At 32.9% G+C, this 15,977-nt stretch overlaps 2 protein-coding genes across 5 annotated transcripts; both read left to right on the forward strand.

Annotated features, from left to right (window-relative positions):
- Window positions 1-5,290: 5,290 nt before the first annotated feature.
- Window positions 5,291-10,013, forward strand: LOC105116424 (Tetratricopeptide repeat (TPR)-like superfamily protein). Its single transcript, XM_011013784.1, has 7 exons — window positions 5,291-6,047; window positions 6,472-6,703; window positions 6,803-7,285; window positions 7,776-7,982; window positions 8,336-8,473; window positions 8,585-8,773; window positions 9,574-10,013. Exons 1-6 carry the CDS (start codon window positions 5,416-5,418, stop codon window positions 8,768-8,770), a joined length of 1,878 nt encoding a protein of 625 aa, XP_011012086.1. The 5' UTR covers window positions 5,291-5,415; the 3' UTR covers window positions 8,771-8,773; window positions 9,574-10,013.
- A 1,311-nt stretch (window positions 10,014-11,324) lies between these two features.
- Window positions 11,325-13,502, forward strand: LOC105116408 (chromatin modification-like protein). 4 transcript variants are annotated; one of them, XR_840517.1, is made up of 6 exons: window positions 11,328-11,558; window positions 11,651-11,723; window positions 12,266-12,317; window positions 12,396-12,465; window positions 12,905-13,137; window positions 13,241-13,502. XR_840517.1 is itself a non-coding variant. In XM_011013775.1 (5 exons), exons 1-5 carry the CDS (start codon window positions 11,448-11,450, stop codon window positions 12,992-12,994), a joined length of 384 nt encoding a protein of 127 aa, XP_011012077.1. In that variant the 5' UTR covers window positions 11,325-11,447; the 3' UTR covers window positions 12,995-13,381. The 4 variants fall into 4 exon arrangements, 3 of the variants coding, with proteins under 3 accessions (XP_011012077.1, XP_011012066.1, XP_011012075.1); XM_011013775.1 differs by having other exon boundaries at window positions 11,325-11,558; window positions 11,663-11,723; window positions 12,905-13,381; XM_011013764.1 differs by having other exon boundaries at window positions 12,905-13,381.
- The last annotated feature ends 2,475 nt before the right edge of the window (window positions 13,503-15,977 follow it).

Consider the following 15,977-nt stretch of genomic DNA (forward strand, 5'->3'; position numbering starts at 1 on the left):
TTGTATTATTCTTCGCTTTTATCTAGAACTCAGCCTCTTGGCCGAATCAACCCATCTCATAAGCATGAGTCCATTGCATTTCGCCATTGCTTCCTGTGTTGTCAGACGTACCATGTTCTCTTTACCCGAACCCAAGATGAAAAGAAAAGCCAGCACAACACCTTCCGCAAGGGATGAAATACAAAATAAAATCAAATAAAAAAAAATAGATGATATTCAATATAAAAATTAAAAAAAATAATATAATAGGAGATAAAATTAAAAATAAAATAAACCAAAAATAATGATAAAAATAGATATCAAATATAATAAATAAATAATATAATAGGAGATAAAATTAAAAATAAAATAAACCAAAAAAACATTAATAAAAAATTGATATCAGATATAATAAATAAATAAAAACAATTTTAATTTTATAAATTATCTCAAATAAAACAAACAAAAATTTAAAAAATATGAATCAAATTCAAATAAAAAATTATTTTAACCCATAATATTTAATCCATTAATTGTTATTACGGAAATAAAAATTGTCATTTTACTATACACTAGCTACACTAAAACACTCATCTCTTCAAGTTGTTCTTTAATATAATTTCCTCCGTCGAACCACTTCCAATGCCTGGACCCCGACCCTGAAGCGTGCAAAGTTTGACACGAATTAACGCTTGAGTAGAAATTTCGCTTCTTTTTTTTTTTTGAATTACGTGATACACGTAAAATGTAGACCTTGTAACGTTCACACTTTTAGGCAAGTTGCAACTAGTAAGCACAGAGTGAATTTTCTCCTTGCTATCATTTTAAAAATATTTTTACTTTAAAATATATAATAATATTTTTTTAGGTTTTTTTTAATATCACGAACCAAAATCATTAAAAAATAAAAAAGACATATTTAAAAAAATACTTGAAAACATAAATAATCTCTCTCCCGAAGACATACATCCTAGCATACTCATGATCAAATGTATAGTACCATCCCAGCGAAAAACCACCTGTTATATTCAAAACATGCTATTTGAACTGTAAAAGGCACTAGTTAACACCCCGATAAAGGCACGGTGGATCCAGCATCTTCAGATAAGTATGGAATTTTCTTTTTCCCTGGAAATCTCTTGTTTGTTTCCACTCTCAATTAGAATGAAGAAAAGAAGACAATGGGCTTTAATTCAACCAGTCCTAAGTTTCCTTTCTTTCTAGAACCCGACTTTCGAATATCTACTTTATAAAAATAAAAAAATAAAAATATGTGTTACTGTGTTAATAATAATTAGAAAAAGTATAGTTTGTAATTGTTTCGGGGTATTTGAATGTGCTACCGCTTTCGATGGGAATAAAAAAATCTAGACATTAAAAAATTATAAATATTGTAATGAATTATTTAGTATTATTATTAAATTTGATGTAAAAAATTAATTTTGGTTTCTTTACTTCCAATTCTTTATTTAATTTAAATTTAAAATTAATATATATATATAAGAATTACTTTAATGTAACTCCAGCTAAGTTCGGAATGATTATGATAATCAGTAAAAAAAAAAAATACATGGCAAATAAAAAAGTCATGCGTTTGTTAAAAAGCTCAAGTGCGGGGTGTGAAAGTGGCTTTCTCGCCTGGGCTAGGTTTTTTTTTTTTTTTTTGAATTTTTGCAAGGGGTTATCCGCCCTTTTTTTTTTGAAAAAAAAAGAACAAGATAGAAAAGTGAGCAATTTTGCTTTCAAAGCGAATCAAACCGAAAGCGTCAACCATGCATCCCCCCACTCATTAACCAAGCTCGCTACGAAACAAATGTTTCAATTAATAATTAAAATGATGTATTAACCTACTTAACTGTTAATATATACAGTTAAACCGACTACACGTCCTGTAGTTGCATTGATAAAGGTAATTCATTTCATTTATCGTTAAAAAACACACTTCATCAACAGTAGAGATGTTAATACTAGCTTCATGGGCAGCTGATGAATTCAATTACCAGAGAACCATATAGGCTATAGCTATTCTACTGGGTCCGTAAGATCCACCGAGTTTCACCATCATTTAGGGTCCTCAAGCACTCCTTCCAGCCTTTCTGGTCAGTCAATCAGAACATACGCATGCATCCAACCTTCAAAACAGAATCAGATTATCATGTGTAGGCATGTGCGCTGATAATTGCTCAAGATTTGGCTCTTACTAGCATTCTAACATGCTCTAAAGCACAAACAAATGTAAGAAAAACCACCCCCACCACGAGGCCAAGCAGGAAACCAGACAAGCACACTCCATTCCAGCGATAAAGAAAAGGTTGCAAGAAGAAAAACCCGGAGAGTAGTACTGGTTACCGTAATTAATGTCGGCGGAGAGTTCTTGCCGTTGGGCCAAGTGGTAGCTCAGAAACTTACAGGGCTGAGTGAGAGCACACATGGTGTCTGGATAGTGCTGGGTAGTTTCTGGGGAAATGTCAAGCGCTTGCCTCCATGCGATATACAATTTTGTGCAATTAGTCGCCATGCGTCAGTCTGAAATATTATTAATAATTAATACGTTTTACCATATTGGCACAATGCACGTGTTTCCTTCTACGTGCTGTCAGGTTTAAAATCAGATTCGTGTCATCGCAGTGATTTAACAACAATAAAAATCGATTCAAGTTCAACGGTAAAGAGAGTACAAAACCACACCCTTCGCAAAATTCATTTCTCAACGTGCGGCGCTCGTCGATCAGTTGAATGGTATTTTTGGGAGTTTCAAAGTATTTTTTATATTAAAATAATATTTTTTATATTTTTAAAATTATTTTTAAAATTAATACATCAAAAAAACTTAAAATAAATAACAAATAAATTTTTAGTAAAAAAATAATTTTAAAAAATTGAGATTTACATTGCATTACTCAACAGTGCTAAATATCTGTCTGGGAACATGTTTATGATTATTTTTTAAATTTTTTTATTTAAAAAATATATTGAAATAATATTTTTTATTTTTTAAAAAATTATTTTTAAAATCAATGCATCAAAATAATTTTTAAAAACTAAAACTATTAATTTAAAGTAAAAAAATTAAAAAATTTAATTTTTTTAAATATTTTTAAAACATAAAAATAAATAAGATACAAATAGAAAAACTCTAACTTCATAACTTCAATTGATATTTATACCCTTCAATGCTAGTCATTGTTTTTTTTTCTTTTCTTTTTAATGGAGAGTTTATAGATTATTTTTGTCATGATAATATTTATAATAAATAAAAAATTCTTTACACGACTATTAATGAACATTAATAAGAGAGAATACTTTTTGTACTATCATTAATGGATAGAATAATTCATACGCAAATATAAATTAAAATTAATAAAAAATATCATCTCTTATACAAACATTACTAATAAAAAAACCACCCAGTATTTAAAAGAAAAAAGAGAGATTTAGACTTAACAATACATATTTCTCGGGGGATGGACTTGAGTGATGCGCTCAAGACCTCACCAGAGCCCACAATAAGGTGAATGTGTCCAACAATTGGGCTCGGGCTACCCCACCCGAGCTTACAAGAAGGTACTAGACATATGCAGCACTTGGACCTGATTGTTTTACCCGGGCTGTCAAAGGTGCATGGAAATAAGCCAAAAATTGAGCCATCGACCATTATGATATCCGTGCTAAGAGGGATATATGTTGATCCATCAATCTACCATTTCTGAGGAATTTAAAGAATGAGAGAATTGTACCAAAAAGAAAAAAGAAAGACAGAAACAAGGGGGCGGCGGAAGATCATCAAAGCTGTTAATAGGCCCATTTAGAATACGATTATTATCATGACAGGCAAGACGAGGAGAAAAGAAATCCCTGAACAATAATCTATTTAGATTTATTAAACAGAATCTACGCCCATGCCAGGCTGCTAATCAAGGTTAAAGGCAGACCACCAGCCTTTAAACAAGAAAAATACTGCTAATCATAGGAGTATGAATGCATTATTAAAAACAACACACAACAGGTTGTACGTGATTGATTAAAAGGATAGAAAACAAATGTGCAATTTTTGTGATGTCTGGGGTCAAGCAAACAATCAATGGTTCGGTGGAACCAAAAGGAATAAAAAACACAAGGAAGTATTCTTTGAAACTCTATGCTCGCTTTCAGACTACTTTAGGTGATCGGTCTCTAAAGTGCTTGATTGGGGCCGCGAAAATTCCCATCTACAGGCCAGAAAGAGAATAATTGGACCCCAAAGGCTGATGCCTCCTCCATGCACGGGCACTCTTTTGGGCAGCAGAATAATACTTCTGCTATCATAGACGAGGAGGCTGTGAGATGAGAGCTCCCTCCTCCTTTTCTTTTTTAAAAAAGAACTCCCATTTTGATCATTAAGGTCCGGCTCTCGTCAGTCATCGCCAAGGGGGGACCTCGACGACGGAAATGGGCACAGCCATTCTGCATGAAGATGGCCTTTTAGCCTAGTCATGGGTAGCCATTACAACCTTGGGGGAGATTTTGCTTGGCAGAGGTGAAGGAAACAAGTTGGGTTAGATATCCTCTACTAGTGCTCTGACATTCCAAACTGGACATTCTGGTCGGTATTAACCGATCCGATCATCACTAAACACATGATGCGTGCCAATAAATTAATGGTAATTTTCAAATCTCGAATATTAAAAGCCGAACACATAATTATTTACCAAAATTCAAGCGTTTTAAAGTGTAAAATACAGGAAAAAAAATTAAAAAATTGTCATGGGCTTCATAATTCTAAAATAAATAGCATGCATTCGCCTGAACGAAACCAGTAACCTTAATTCTAATTTTAACGTGTAAAAAATAAATTCGAGAATGAAACCTAATCATAAGGGAAAAAAACATAATAACCGATAGCTAGAACAATAATATTAGAAGGGTTCAACATTTTAATTAAGCGTTTGTATATTTTTTCATTTAAAAAGCACTTTAAAAAATTAATTTTTTTCTTCAATTTTTTTATATTTTTTTTTATTATTTTGATATATTGATATTAAAAATAAAATATAAAAAATATTTAAAAAATAACTATTATTAAAATATCAAACGGACTGTTTAAATATTGAGCAGTTAACATTTCGGGCCATAAAACATTATTTTCTCAACGAGATCCAAACAGATATTTTAACCCAAAAGGAAGTCACAATACAAGAGGAGTGAGCCGAACGAAGAGACAACGAGCCCTAACAATGGGTTCAAGCATGTGAACTTCCTCCAAGAATAGCCCAGCTCAACAACCCATAAACCCTAAACCCATTAATATCTTATATTCTACCGGTAACCAGATAATATATTAAAAAAAAGGAAGAAGAAGAAGCCGCTCCCATCTCAAACACTAAACACTGAAAAACCCTAAACCAGAAAGAAAGTGGTTCGCTTTCGTACTCCCCTCTTACCCCACCCTCCCCATCAATGGCTTCCCAAATGGCAATTCTAACAAGAACAACAAAAACCCTATTGAAAGCCCTAAACCCCCAAATCAAATCAATATCCACCTTCACTCACCTCTCGCAAGAAGCCCATCTCGCCACCGACCACCCTCCCTCTGATCTCCCAAACCCCAACTCTAGTTCAACTCCTTTCCCTCCAAATCCAGCTTCCGGAAGCCCACTCTACAATGACACAAACTGGCGAAACCCAATCCCAATCTACCAAAATCCTAACTCCCCTATGATCCCGCTCGGTCTCTTCCATAACCAGACGTCTAGAATCCAATCAATGCCTCCAGACATGGACTTGAATTCGCTATCGAATATGTTTGCTGATTGGACCACGTCAAAGAGATGGGAAGATATCAAGGGGTATTTTGAGGCGTGGATTAAGTCACTAGATAGAAATGGGAAGCCTAATAAGCCTGATGTTAGCTTGTATAATCATTATTTAAGGGCTAATTTAATGATGAAAGCTAGTGCTGGTTATTTGCTTGATTTGGTTGCTCAAATGGAGGATTTTAATCTTTCGCCTAATACTGTTTCCTTCAATTTTGTTCTTAAAGCTATGTATGAAGGTCTTGAGACCGAGGCTGCCGAGAAGTTGCTTCAACGGTTAGTGAATTTTGGATGATTTGTTCATCCATTTGTGTTTATGGAAAAACTGAGATGCATATGTTTTTCTTTTTGTTTGTGTGAAGTTAAAGTTTGGAGCTTTATGCCTTTATGTTTGGCTATCATTTTCATTTCTTATTGTTTTCAGAATTGATTATCTTGTATATAAGTAATTGCATAGTTGCATGATGTTTGTGTGAAAAATTTCTCTTATTTTGGAATTCCTAATTCTTACATGCCCGTTGTCAGAGCCTCAAAGTAATTTCATAGTATTCACAGTGTTTGCTCATCCCCTTTCACATTCATGTGGGGACCTTCTGTGGTATCTACCTCATGGACCTGTATGAATGTGAGTGTAGGAGCACAGCAATTTCTCAGCTGAATACATGCAGGGTTTGTGTTGAAACATCGCTTGCTGTTTCAGGATGGAGCATACAGGAAAAGAATCGCAGCCTGATGAGGAATCCTATGACCTGGTTGTTACAATGCTTCTCAATAAAGGCAACGTTGATGCTTTTGATACTGCCTTGAAATATATAGATAAAATTCTAAAAGGTGATTACATGTTATCGATGAAAGTATTTGATGAATGTGTTAGAAGATGTTGTAACTTTGGCAGACTGGATGTGTTGCTATCTATTATTGAGAAGTGTAAGGTAATTAACTGTTTTGCCTTATAATTTATTGCATAAAAAGACCCCTCTTTTTATGTGCATGTTTTTTTATCTGATTTTTTTTGCATACTGTGTTAACAGAAAATGGATCAGAACAAAGCTCTCTGTCCAAATTGGAACCTATGCAACCATGTTGCTGAAATTGCATTAAAAGAGGATAACAGCAAGTTATTGTTTTGCGCCCTGGAGTTTATGGCTAGATGGATTGCTCGAGGAGAGAAGGCAAGGCCTGTCGTTCTACTTTCAGTGGATGAAGGATTGATTGTGGCAGCACTTGGAACTGCTGGCAGGACCTACAACTCCACTCTCCTGGATGCATCATGGGCAATCCTTCGCCGCTCTTTACGTCAGAAGAAGGCTCCTAACCCGGAATCGTATATTGGGAAAATATATGCCCATGCATCATTGGGCAGTCTGCAAAAGGCTTTTGCTACTTTGCGTGAATTGGAGTCTTGTTATGGGAGTTCTGATACGGAAGCAGAAGATGAATTGTTCTCACCATTCTCTTCTTTGAATCCACTAGTTCTGGCTTGCTCCAAGAAGGGTTTTGAGACTTTGGACTCGGTATTTTTTAATTTTCAGAAGTTGATAATTAGCGTTCACCTATTGTTAACTTTTAACAAATCATCTTCCAGTTCAAATTTTGTTAATTTAACCAGTCATTCTTCACAAAATGTTTTCTTACTAAGTTTAGGAACCCTTTATTCATTTGGATTCTTTAGTTACTTGGTTTAGGAATCCTTTATTCATTTGGATTCTTTTGTTGTCATTTGATTATGTGACTTTTAATAGAGATATTGTTTCTTACAAGTCTAGGATTTGGGCTTTTGACTTGCACAAATGGTTTCTGAGGCAATTTCAGAAAAGATGTCTTATTCTCTATCAATCAATTTGTGCTTTTGAGGTTTCTCTACAAACCTTAAACCTATTTCTCTTTTTCCAACTTCAATTTCATTCAGATTTTAGCCAATTTAACTTATTGTTCTTCAGTGTTTCTGTTGGTTTTCTCCTGCAATTCTACATCACTGATTCTCATTGTTTTAATTTTTCTCAGGTATATTTTCAGCTAGAGAATTTAAGTCGTGCAGAATCTCCATACAAGTCTGTGGCTGCTCTTAATTGTATAATTTTAGGTTGTGCAAATATATGGGATCTTGATCGCGCCTACCAAACTTTTGAAGCGATTAGTTCTTCTTTTGGGCTGACCCCTAATATTCATTCATACAATGCTCTAATTTTTGCATTTGGAAGGCTTAAGAAGGTAGATCATTTTACGGCCCTCTCTAGGCATGATGCACATGCAATTTAGCAATGCATCAATACCATTTTGTTTTCTACTCGGTGTAAAAGGGGCTTTGCAGTACTGCATGCAGTCACCTTCCCCTTGATGAATCTCATATTTATGTGGGTGGACTGTGCATGCTTTCAATGAACTTCCCCATGTGTTGCAGAGGTGCTGCAGAAAGACTAATTTGATGATTTCTTTGGAATATGTAACATGTATTGCTCATGCTTGCACACATTAAAATAAATAAATGCATGCAATCCTATCAACTGCTTGTTTGATATACAGGATCTATTCCATTGTAAAATTTCTTGCTTCTCTTGTGGCAGACATTTGAAGCTTCAAATGTGTTTGAGCACTTAGTGAGCTTGGGTGTTAAACCCAATGCAATGTCGTATTCATTGCTTGTTGATGCTCATCTCATCAACCGAGATACAAAAGCTGCTGTGTTGGTGATTGACAAGATGGTAATGCACTTTTTTCCTCTTGGGTGTGCGTATTGAGATGTACTTGGTTTCTATCTTGAGTTTTTGCATCTCTAGAGAAACTAATGCATGCACAATGAACCTGTTGACTAGGTTTCTGCTGGATTTGTCCCTTCCAAGGAAATACTAAAGAAGGTCAAAAGGCGCTGTATTCGAGAAATGGAATATGAGAGTGATGATCAAGTAGAGCTCTGGGCTAGAAAGTTTGACTATCGATTGGGCTCTCAAAATCGTAGGGACTTGTTGTTTAATCTGGAGTACAGCACTGATTTTGCTTGATTGGTAAGTTTTGATGAGTTGAATGTTTTTTCTACATCTAACAAAATCAAGAGAAGATTGTCCTTGGTGTATAGCATGATGGTCTCAACTAGGATAATATTTTGCTTTGACTATAACACTTGTTGCATGTGATTTGCCTCATTTTATTTTACAGAAATTAGTCAGTAATTTAACATTTACCTTCTTAATATAATGGATCAATTTAATTCGGAAAGTAACAATTATAGTCAAGATTGTAATGGTCGTTTTATATAATTTTCCTAATTTCTTCCAAGTTTTACTTGGCATTGAAGAAATGGTCTCTTTCTCCATAAAAAAAATAATGGCTATTTGAGAATCGTTGTTCCATGGTAGTTTTTGTCTCTAGTAAATGAGCTTTTCAATCTACTCTCCTTCATTGCGTAAACACGCCTTGGTGGAGGTTTTGTCTTAAGTTTGATCATGGCCCATGTGGGGACAATGTCAAAACTCCACTAGCTAAGTTAGGTGACACTTCAAATATTGTTTCTTGATGTAAACAAACTTGTGCAGCCATCAGAGGAACGTGGCTGAATACAAAAAATGGAACTGGTAATTTCTTTCCATTTCAGCAGCTCCAAATCCACTTTTTTTATTCTTTTTTAAAATCAGCTCTACCTGTGTATTTGCTTTCCACAAAAACGCAATCTTTGTATAAAAAATGAATGGGAAAAACTAGTGCTTTTTTCAGTAAATGTTGACTCTGCATTTTGCGTTCTTCTTACCTTGATTTGGGTTAATCTTGCATCAACCTGAATTTCTGATCTTTCTTTATCTTCTTCCAGGTTTGGTTACTGTTTCTTCTTGGTAATCTCAGTGGTGGCAGTTTGCTTGTTCTCCAGCGCCTGTCCAATGAAATTCTTTCCTGTCTGTGCATTACTTAATTGTACTCGATTTTGACCTTGGCAGGACTGATACAAGGATCAGGATTGATCTTATTATCATAGCCTCTATATCGTCCATATGCTTCCCGGTTTTTTTGTTTTTTTTTCTACTGAGGGAAATCTACAGGGCAGGAAAATGTTGGTCCAAAAGATTTTCAATGTTGACAAATAAATGTAGGACATTCTTGATTTCTTATGTAGGATAGAAATTCTGCAATGGCTTAGATCCTCAACTGGTGAGATGTTTGTCTTTCTGTCTGTAAATCTAGTGCTTAAGTTAATGTTGTCTTCAAGCAGTACTTTGCGTAATGCAGTTATTTTTTGGAGATAGAAGTTGGTGATGTGATCGTGCGTGCATAGTGTAACTTGCCTCTAATTCATATGTAGAACAGAAGAGTTTTGCCTTGTTGCACAAGACGGAAGTTTCAGGTGATTATTGTTGGAAAATTTGTTAAAAGATGGTTAACGGATATATTTGAATTCAAATTAAATGTGGGCCTACTCACCTTCTGAAGTCGGCCTACTCACCTTTTGAGTAAACTTTGTTCAATTTTAATTTTTAATACGAGTGTTTTTAACATGAAACATGCTTTAAATAAATTTTAGGGTAATAAAAAATTGATTTTAAAGAAATTTTAGTAATCATGTTTTGATGAAATTAAAAATCTTGTGAAAAATATATTTCACGTGAGAAAGAAAAAAAAATGTCTTCGCTGTTTTAAAATGCCAAGTTAAAATTAGGGTTAAAAGCTCACTTAATTATTTTAGAGTTGGAAGGTTTTAGGTAGGCCTTAGAGTTTAAATATATATGCTTATTACAAAATAAATATTTTCACAAGAACTATTTCTTCCAATTAAAATCTGGACTTGAATTTTGTCTATGAGTCTAGGCCTTGGAGGCCAAGACATTCTCTTTTCATTCTTCCATAGATAAGAGCAAGATTTATATTTAAGCCACCACTTAATCATTTTGTCTATGATAAATATTAAAATGTAGTTATGGTTATTTTTTAAATAATTTTTTATGTTAAAATGCTTATCAATGATTTTTTTTTATTTTTTAAAAAGTTATTTTTAATATCAGCACATCAAAATAATTTGAAAACACTAAAAATATATTAATATGAAGTAAATAAAAAAATAAAAGAATTTTAATTTTTAAAAAAAACACAAAAATAAATGATAACTGATTAGATTGAATTATTGAAAAAAAATTCATCAATCTACTCTATCATATCTGATTTTTTTGCTTAAAATTTCAAATTACTCCCATTTGCCATATCATTTTTTAAAATAAAAAATTCTTAAATTTTCATACTGTTCCCATTCCCGTGTAGTTCATTCTTTATTTTTAAGGGAAAAAAAAAAGCGTATTGGCAAAATGATCCACGGCCTCAAAATTTGAAACTAGAGCACTCTGAAGCCCAAGCCTATTGATCTGAGTAAGACTGAGCAAAATATGGACCGGACCAATAGCCCAAATAACTGGGAGAACTCTGAAGTTGCAGGGCCGGCGAAGACAGGACCAGGGGAGTAAACATGGACTCTAATGGCAACCATAGAAACCATTGAAATCAAAGGCCAAGCCCATTTCACTGCTTAAGATCGAACAAGACATGGACTGGACCAATTGCGCAAAGTTCATTACACCTTCTAGTTCGAAGTATTCTGTAACTTGGATCAAACGCTAAAACCCTAGACAAGAACCAACGGAAATTCCCTTCCCTTTTCAATTTCAACCCAAAATTTAGGTAAATAGAAAAAACAGAGCACAAATGGAAGGTGGGGTGGGTCGTAATGGCAAAGAGAGAGAAGAGGAACAAGACGGCATGTCCGTACATTCCCCATGCAAAGCTCCTCCTTCCTCTGCTTCCTCTCTTCCCAAGGTCTCTCTGCCTCTCTCCCACACGTGTTTTTTTTTTTTTTCTTGTGGAATTTTAATTGGAGTTCAAAATATTTATTCTTTGGGGTCAATTAGGAGCAATCACAGGTGGAATTAGAGCTAAGACTCTTAGAAGCTTTGGAGATCTACCCTCCTGTCAAACTAAGAGGCAGGTTCTTCAATTTTCCTCTTCAGTTTTATCTCAATTCGCTCGATTGTGGGGTATTTGATTTTTTTTTAATGAATTTGAAATAGGAATTGTGTTATTGTGTCATATTTCCTGCAGTAGCATTTGTATGGATTAAATTAATAGAGTTGAATGGGAAATGCACATTGCTTGTATGATGAACATGTCAGTGGAGCTATCGGAACAGCGCATTATGTGATTATGTTATGATGCTATTTGTTGGGAGTTTTGAGGGATCTGCTTCATTTGCTATCATTTACTGGTGATAAGTTTTTGGTGTGAAAGCTTCTGTTCAGGAGATTTGCGGTTTGGTGTCAAGACTGTTGAGGAGTTATTTTGTTTTGATGATAGAATACAAATACTTTCTATGTGAGATATATAATGAGACAAATATAAGTCATTTAGAAATTAATTCACATGAGTTATCAATGAGTTAATAGATATATCTCTAGTTCCACTCTTCTTTTATGCTCTTTTTTATTTTTAGAGTTAAACAAAACATTTGAAAAATTCCTTTCATGCAGGCATGCATCGCCACTTTGTACTTTATGGTCTCATGGAATTTCTTCGGAGAAGGTCGTTCTGTCTCCCACTCTGTTTCCTTTCTAAAAGTTTCCATTTACATGCTTTAACATATTGATCACTCGATCACAGCTTTGATCGGCAATTTTCTCCAGATGAGGTTTTGCAGTTGCTGGACCGATTCTACAACATTGAAATGCTGGTATTTAATTTCAGTGATATTTTTCATTTTCATTTCATGTTACAGAAAAATAACACGGCAAATTTCAATACAGAAAATAATTCATATGAACGCTATGCTACTACAAATTCATTTCAAGTAAAATGTTGGAGATTTTGATGCGTGTATGAATTGATAAATGTCTCAGCTCTGCTGGATGCTAAATTTGGCTCACTTCGTTGCTGACCTTGTATTGTTTCCCATAGAAGGAATAGTGCATGGAATCTTAAAAGTATGTCTATGAGATTAGATGATGACATATAATTCGCGACCAGTGAAAGATCAAAGTATTCACAATCAAGTATTTTAGTCTATGCCTTGCGAATATTGTGTTTTTCTTGCTTTCTCTTTTACACATCATCCCTATTTTCTTTATGAGAACATATAATGTGTGCAATGATTTTGGCTTGTTTCTGTCAAGTTTCAGAAACCAGATGATGAAGAGGCAGAAATTCTGAATCACGAGGAAGATTTTTCCTTGCCTCAAAGTTATTTTGTCAAGGAAGAGTGAAATTGATAATTTTGAACCACATCTTTTTTGGACTCCTTGCACAACAATCCTAGCTGGGAGCATTTTTCTTGATCATATTTTAAATCCAAAACTGGCGCAAACTTGATAGGAGTCAGTGTTGCTTAGAATCTCTGAAGGCCATTGTAATAATCCTTTTAAATCCCCCCCCCTCATGACTCCTATAGTAAGATAAATATGTAAATTTTAGTTAATATAGTTTCATTTACTTTCCACTATCATTTCCAGATATTCTGTTTTTTGAAGACGGCAGAGACAAGGTTGTGTGAGGGTCAAACAATAACGAGGACAAGTGCGTTAGGAATATAGGATGCATTTTCTTGTCTATTGATTTCTAGTTTCAGTCAATGTATTCTGCTCGTCCCAAAAGAGGAGATTCATGTGGAGTAAGAAGCTCAAGAATTTGGTAATTTCCTGGCGTGGTCAGGCGCCGTCCATGCATTAAAATAACTGCCAAATTATAATAGAAATGGGTTAGTACATTTTTACATTGTTCTGCCTTGTATTTTCTATTTAAAAGGTTTTTTTTAAATATTAATATTAATATTAATATATATATATATATATATATTTTATCATTCTCAAATCCTTCAGTTGGTGTCGTCGAGGTTGTTAAAAATTAACTTGTGATGTTCATACAAGATTATATTTTTGTTCCTTGATTTTTTTTTTTTTAAATTTACTTTGGTCTCTATATTTTTTTACTTACAAAGAAATCCTTAATTGTAATTTTTTTTGGTCATCATATTTTACAATAAATACAATTTAGTCCATGAATTGATTTTTTTCCAATTAAGTTTCTATATGTAATTTAAATGAGTTAATAGATAAGGTAAAAGATAAGTGAATTTAAATAGATATGTATGTTCAAAAAATAAAATTTTATTTCATATGGTATTGTATATCTACTATAAGAAATTTTCTGTTCTTTTCTTTATTTTTCTTTTAAATTATTTTCTTGCTTTTAACTTGAAAAAATCGAAGGAGATAAAAGACCATAATAGATATATGATATTATAGGAATGAACTCTATCTAGTTAGTTCGTGAACTTCTTGATAATTTTTATTTGATTAGATCAATTGATCTTTGATGTGATTAGTTTTTATTATTGTGATCGATATTACTATTTAATTGAATTTTTATTTCCTATAATATTGTATATCTATTTTGATAATTTTCACAAAGCTTATGATTTTCTGTATAATAACTTATCTGAAAGAAACAAATTAGGGATGAAATTGTATTAATTTGAAAACTCAACACCCTTAAATGACTCTTTTGTAAAAAGGTATTTACTATAAAAAGTAATTATAAGACTGCGTGACTTGCTCGCACGCCCTTTACCTAGCGTATTAAAATGAACGTGATTTTTAAAATAATTTTTTTATTTAATAATGTATTAAAATGATTTTTAAATTTTTTTAATTTTAATATTAACATATTAAAAATATCAGAAAATAAGAAATATAATTGATATTTTTTTTTCAAACAATAAGCATAAAAAGAAGAAGAAGTGGAAGCACACTTCCAAACACAGAAGCCTTATGGGAAGAAAATACTTCTATGGGATATTTATAGATTTTGGAGGAAAATATCTATATGCGAATAAAAGCCTCATTCCTACGCTAAATTTATTTGGGAGTGAGGTTATTTCTGTTTTTAAATACTTTCTAAAGTTTATTTTTAAAAAAATTAAAATAATATTTTTTTAATAGTTTTGATTTGTTAAAATTAAAAATTATTTTAATATATTTTTAAATAAAAAAGGGCTTTGACCATTCTTCACCAAGCCTTTTTATGTGAGACTTTTGGAGATCTAATTTCTATAAATAAAAGGGTTCAGATATTGATACTTTATCGTATTGGTTTTCGAACCATCACCTTTCTGTAAAGAGTCCAGCAATCTCCTTCTTTAATTCTCTCCACTAATCTTCTCCCCTAGCCGTGTAAATGTCTTTCATCCGACTGCACATCACCATTGCAGAGGAAAGCTTAACATTGAAGTCACCTCCTCCTCCTCTTACCACATGAAATCCATGGCCTTTTCCAAAAAAAATAAAAATAAAAATTATAATCACTTCTTTTCTTAGCATCCATAATCCCTTTAACCCTTCCCTCAACGACGAACGTCCAAACTCGAAGGGCGCTTCCTAAATTTGATTTTTGATTTTTTACATTAACAAATAAATGTAAATATACTGATAGCAACTTTTTGTAGGGTAAATAATAATTCCAAAGAGAGTACTTGGATTGAAAACTTTTAAGATTCCTAGAAAATACATTTGAAGTAGATTTTCTTGTCGCGTTGACAATGCTGATGATGTTTTTTTATTGTTTCAATACATCAATTTGCAACATTTTAATATAACTATTCAATGTCATAAATCTGCAAGATAGAGGTCAGACTGCATCGTACTTGTCTTGTCATAAATTCAGGTTTTGTTTTTTCAAAGGTTTTCACTTCAATAGATATTGATTTTATTTTTTAGATATTTTTTTATGATTTTCATATATTAATATTAAAAATAAAAAATAACAATCACCGCACGGTGAATCAAGTGAATATTACCTAGACGTGATTTTTAATATATATTTTTTTTTGGGGAAGACAAACATTTTTCATGAGAAATATCAAATTTATGTAGTTTTGATTTTTAATTTTTTTACTACCTCTCCGCGGGTTTATTTTCATATGGGAGTCAAGACTCGAGCAAACGTTGATGGAAGAACAACAACTAAATATAGAGATTTTAGCATTTTTTATTTTATTTTAAAAATAATAGCTGTAATCACAGCCACTCTTCGAGGCTCAATTTAATCAGTGAGTTAGAATGATTTTCATATTATCATTTAACATTCAGGTTTAATATATATATAATTTATTTTTCTGTGCACATGCATCAATCAATATACAAAAAAAAACAACATAACAAAAAATGAAAAAAGAAAGGAAGTGCTGCAACA

The sequence above is a fragment of the Populus euphratica genome, unplaced genomic scaffold (assembly GCF_000495115.2).
Source record: "Populus euphratica unplaced genomic scaffold, PopEup_1.0 scaffold5.1, whole genome shotgun sequence".
NCBI classification, from domain to species: domain Eukaryota; kingdom Viridiplantae; phylum Streptophyta; class Magnoliopsida; order Malpighiales; family Salicaceae; genus Populus; species Populus euphratica.

What these genes read in the sequence shown, in the direction of transcription:
- LOC105116424 (XM_011013784.1), top strand. Translation starts at nt 5,416, where the DNA reads ATGGCTTCCCAAATGGCAATTCTAACAAGAACAACAAAAACCCTATTG. An exon ending in GCCGAGAAGTTGCTTCAACG is followed by an intron (nt 6,048 to 6,471) that starts GTTAGTGAATTT and finishes TTGCTGTTTCAG; the next exon opens with GATGGAGCATACAGGAAAAG. An exon ending in CTATTATTGAGAAGTGTAAG is followed by an intron (nt 6,704 to 6,802) that starts GTAATTAACTGT and finishes CTGTGTTAACAG; the next exon opens with AAAATGGATCAGAACAAAGC.
- LOC105116408 (XM_011013764.1), top strand. Translation starts at nt 11,448, where the DNA reads ATGGAAGGTGGGGTGGGTCGTAATGGCAAAGAGAGAGAAGAGGAACAA. An exon ending in CTGCTTCCTCTCTTCCCAAG is followed by an intron (nt 11,559 to 11,650) that starts GTCTCTCTGCCT and finishes GGGGTCAATTAG; the next exon opens with GAGCAATCACAGGTGGAATT. An exon ending in ATGGAATTTCTTCGGAGAAG is followed by an intron (nt 12,318 to 12,395) that starts GTCGTTCTGTCT and finishes ACTCGATCACAG; the next exon opens with CTTTGATCGGCAATTTTCTC.